General features: G+C 45.8%; 1 protein-coding gene across 1 annotated transcript; it reads right to left on the reverse strand.

Annotated features, from left to right (window-relative positions):
- Positions 1–2,337: 2,337 nt before the first annotated feature.
- LOC131913791 (speckle-type POZ protein-like) lies at positions 2,338–4,281 on the reverse strand. Its single transcript, XM_059266573.1, has 2 exons — positions 3,496–4,281; positions 2,338–2,436 (listed from the first exon to the last, which is right to left on the reverse strand). Exons 1-2 carry the CDS (start codon positions 4,279–4,281, stop codon positions 2,338–2,340), a joined length of 885 nt encoding a protein of 294 aa, XP_059122556.1.
- Between the last annotated feature and the right edge of the window lie 540 nt (positions 4,282–4,821).

The following is a 4,821-nucleotide window of genomic DNA, read 5'->3' on the forward strand; positions in this document are numbered from 1 at the left end:
TGCGTGCGTGTGTGCGTGTGTGCGTGCGTGCGTGCGTGCGTGTGTGTGTGTGTGTGTGTGTGTGTGTGTGTGTGTGTGTGAATGTGTGATGGCCTGATGGCAGGAGGGCTGGAAAAGTGACCACACTCCTTGCTGGAAGCTGCAGTGGGTGAGGTAGCAAAAGCAATGCTGGAGAGCTTGCCCTGTTGTGTCCATGAGGGAAAGCTGATATACTGACCAACCCAGCTACCACCCAGGCCCAGAAACAGGGCTACAATTTGGACAAGCCCAACATGCACCTTGTAGGGAAAAGAGATCAGCTAAAGAAACCCACTCTGACTCATGGGACCCATAACCAGTGAAAGAAACACAGCCTAGAACTGGGACCTGAGCCAGTGAAAGAAACACTTTATCCCTAAAGCTAGAACCAAAGAAACATGCCCTGACTCTGATACCAGTGCCAAAGAAACACACTGTATCCCTAGGTTCAGAGCCAGTGAAAGAAATATGCCCTGGCCTTAGAATTAGAGCCAAAAAGCTAAGAAAAGCCAGTGAAAGAAACACAGGTTGGCTCTGAAATCAGAGACATCTCTGCCCCGACCAACGAAACTAACCAGTCCCTGAGCAGAAAACCTTCTCCCTGGAGAAAGTCCACCAAGAGGAATCTTATATAAACCACCTCCCTGTTTATTTGTCAGCCGTTCTTTCCACCCTGGTAGAGGCAGCCACTCTCTTGGATTTCTCCTTCCCAAATAAATCTCTTTCTCAAAAAAATCTTGTGTGTGAAGATCTTCATTCACTGGGGCAGAGAAGATAAACCTTGCTAAGATGTCCTGAGCACAAAAAAAAACCTTGGACAGACATTCCATTAGGGGGCTAAGTAAGGCAGAGCAGAACAGAAGAACCTTGCTGAGATGTCCCTTAGGGGACTGGGCAAGGCAGAGCAGAAAAAGTAACAACTCTTCACTGGAGCCAGAGGAGATTGCTATGTTTCTGCAGGGGTTTCCCCTTTAGCAGAGTGAAGCAAAAGAAGCAACATCTTGGGCCAGAGAAGAAGCAGAGTTCTGCTGGGAAGCCCTCATAAGTGGGGGCTCAGCAAAGCTCAGCTGGAACAGTTCTCCAGGAAAATAGCAGGATTGCTATATCTTGCTGGGAGTCCATCCCCCATTACACCCCAACTCAAGGTATAGCTAGAGGTATCCTAGCATCTCAAGGTACAGCATGACTCTACGAGCATTCACGATACCGTTTCCTTTAGAGCTGAGCTGTTCCATTACAGCTCCAGCCACCACAGCTGTCTTAGCAGCTCAAGGTATAGATAGACTCCCCAAGTAATCAGGATACCTGCACCCTGTCACCCCAAGAGTTGCAACACACGCTTACACACCTCATTTATGAACTGCTGGAGCATGTGAAGGGGCTGGACCTGCAGATTCAAAGATGCAGGATCTCTATGACACAAGGCAACAATGAAGGTTATCCAAGAGGATTCCCAGAGAGGGTCCACTATTGACAGTGTAGCAAAAGCCAGAGACCTCAAACCAGAACAATGACTCATTGTAATGATCACTTACAAGTTAAGATGTATGGACTAAAGTGTATAATGCGTGACTCACTGTGTCACACTAGAGCTTCCACTCTGGGACTTTATTTTTGTATATAAGTTAGTTTGGTGTGGGGGGACCAGCCCCCACACTTATTTACCCAGGAACTCTTGAGGATTGAGGGATAAGAGACTTAGTTAGAAATAGAGAAGAGAGAAACAGAGAGAAAACACAGGATAGAATCGGGTGGGCCTGGATCCTTATTCAAATGGGCCCTGACTGTCTCTGCCCCAGGAAATTTGTAGAGATGCCAAGGGGTGGAGCAAAAGATCTGCCCCCAAAGCATAGCCAAGTGCAGACCATCTCAGACACCTGCACTCAGGCCCCTAGTCCTAATCATCCTCTATGCGGATCTGCCGGGTAAAGCCACGAGGAACCTGGAAACAGACTCCCACAGTTTGGTTGTCTTTGTTTTGATTTTTTTGTTTCTCTTTTGAATTTTGTTTTGTTTTGGGGGAGAGGTTGTAAGGGTGGAGGGTGGATATGAAGGGACAGGGAGATGGATGAATCTGGATGTATGATGTGAAACCCACAAAGAATCAATAAAAATTTGAATGAAAAAAAGAAGTCAAGCATTTAAGCCCAGCCCTCAAGAGACTGAGGCAAGCAGATCTCTGCATTTTTTTAGTCCAACCTACTCTTTAGATTGGATTCCAAGACAGCCAGGGCTATGTAAAGATATTAAAGATATTTCCTTTCCAAAACAGAAAGAGAAATAAACCAAATCAGCCTGCATTCCTCTCTTCCTTGAGGTTCACTGAGTTCCGCTTAATATTTGGCTGTGGATGTCAGTATCAGCTCCCAAAAGATGTTGGAGAAATTCCACCTGATGTCCATTGGACTGTGTCAATCTCTGAGTGTAACAGAATTCATTAGGTATTGTCTCATTGATTGTGTGTGTGTGTGTGTGTGTGTGTGTGTGTGTGTGTGTGTGTGAGTGAAGACACTGCACCAACTTCTACACCTGAGCACAGCTGGATGGACTAAAATGGCCGTTTTCAAACAGAAACACCACTGGAATCCATAAGCTGATTTTACAATTTTTATTCATTTGATATTTTATTTGGGTATTTTATTTATTTGAGATGGATGTGCCCATGGAGAAAAGAGGAGGACTGAAGAAAAGGTCCTCTGCAAGAGGAGCAATTGCTTTTGCAAACTGAGTCATCTCCCCTGACCCAAACACTGAGATTGGAGGAAAACTTTCTTCATTCTCTTTGCTTCTCTTGTAATCAGACATGCATGTTTGTTTTGTTCTTTCTGAGTCCTTGACCATATCTTCTGCTCAGCTTAATCCAGTTAGGTTTTTCCAAAGAAACCCTGTTGTAATGTGCTTGGTGTCAGCAGTTAAAATGAATTTCAGATTCTAACTCCTTAGACAAAAATCAAACCAGTATAACAACAGGGTAGAGGATGTGTAGATTGTACCAGAGTCCAAGACTCCCCCTCCCTCAACCTGACATTGACTCCTTTACATCTGTATAAAGCCTCAGCCACCATGCTATTATTCCCTAGTTTTACTGGAAATTTTCCACATTCCACAGTCTACGTAGGTATCATTGGTAACACCATGACTGCTACTTCTGGGAGACAAGTGTGGGAAAAGGTTTGCCAGGTCCTAGAATCGCTTCAAGCATTTAATAGGGTGCTCCAAGAAAGGGCAGTGAGCAGGCATGGAACCATAAGCTTCAACCACTAAGTGGGGATATAAGCCCACCATTGTCTTCCAGCCTGAGGTCTCAGAGACCTCAGAAGCATGAGCTGCAGTGAAATCCAGTGTCTGGGTTTTCAGCTGCCCTGAGCTGTGGCGGTCAGCCAGGAAGAGAGTGTGGGCAGCATTCTCCACAGAGAGGTCCCTGAAGAGGGCATCCTCACACATGACCTTCAAACGCTCCAGGCCATACTTATCAGCAGCTGCCAGCAGAGCATCTGCCATGCTGTCCAGGTCTGGTGCTGTTCCTGTGTAAATGAAGTCCATCATTGCCTTGAAGACTTGCGGCTCCAGGTTGGGGATCTCAACGCGATTCTTTCTGCTCTCCTCCATGTCATGTTGAAACATGGCTCTGAAAACTGGTGAGCGAGCTGCTAAGATGGCCTTGTGAGCCCAGAATTCCTGGCCAGCTACCACTAGGCAGCAGTCTGTGAACTGGGAATTCTTCCACAGCTCTTCTAGCTCATCTGCCAATGTGCATCTGGGCACCAGAATTCCCGGCTTCCTGTTCTGGTCAGAGAGGCTCAAAGAGACCTGGGCCACGCTCACCTTGCAGACGAGGGTGAGCTGGTCATCTGGCAGGAGCCAAAATGCATGGGACAAGAGAAAATCTCGAAGAATAAACTTTTTGTAACACCTGCCCTTGCCTGGCATGAACCTATAGGCTCTTGGGCTCTTCTTGGCTTTGGTTTTCTCTCCTTCAGCACTTATGATCCAGAACTTGAACTTTGCCCAAACATGACTCTTTGGACAGCTGAGCAACACTAGGTAAACTGACAGGTAATCTGCACTTTCTTCATCGACTCCATTCAGGTGTACTCTCAAACACCAATTGTCATTGGCTCCTATTGAGAAAGTTGGGCTTGTAATGCTTTCCAGCATTTCCTCAGCAATAAAAGGAAAGTTGCTGATGGTCCACCTGTAGGAGAAATCCTGATCGCTGATTTGTGTGTGGTCCCATCTCTGGGCTATCTCATCTCCTGCCATGTCTCCTGCAGGTCGTTTGAAGGTTCAACTGGATTGAAAATGAAGAACTAGCAAGTGTTTTCACTTCTTCACCCTGTGAGAGGCAATAACAGACAGGATTTTGATTTTCAGGGTTTTTTTCTCATCTGTTCCCTCTTCTAGCAGGCTGAAAACTATGGTCTCTGATATTTTCTATCCAGATTTCAATGCTAATTTCAGAGAACACAGTCTAGGCTACTTGATACACTTACATCACTCCGTTATTTTCTAGATTGAATCTTAGGTCAATAGGTAAGTAGATTTGACAAATATACACAGCTTTGGAAGAGTTTTGATCATTCATTCTATTAATTCATATAAAAAATGTTGTACTAGGGTTCTCTAGAGGTAGAATATATGCAAGGAGCCGGGCGGTGGTGGCGCACGCCTTTAATCCCAGCACTCGGGAGGCAGAGCCAGGCGGATCTCTGTGAGTTCGAGGCCAGCCTGGGCTACCAAGTAAGTTCCAGGAAAGGCACAAAGCTAAACAGAGAAACCCTGTCTCGAAAAACCAAAAAAAAA

The sequence above is a fragment of the Peromyscus eremicus genome, chromosome 6 (genome assembly GCF_949786415.1).
Source record: "Peromyscus eremicus chromosome 6, PerEre_H2_v1, whole genome shotgun sequence".
In the NCBI taxonomy this organism is placed as follows: Eukaryota; Metazoa; Chordata; class Mammalia; order Rodentia; family Cricetidae; genus Peromyscus; species Peromyscus eremicus.

Bases quoted from the DNA above. Each gene is read 5' to 3' on its own strand.
- LOC131913791 (XM_059266573.1), bottom strand. From the start codon at position 4,281: ATGGCAGGAGATGAGATAGCCCAGAGATGGGACCACACACAAATCAGC. The intron at 2,437-3,495 runs GCTGATAAGTAT...TGTTACACTCAG, and splicing joins CAGATGCTCTGCTGGCAGCT to AGATTGACACAGTCCAATGG.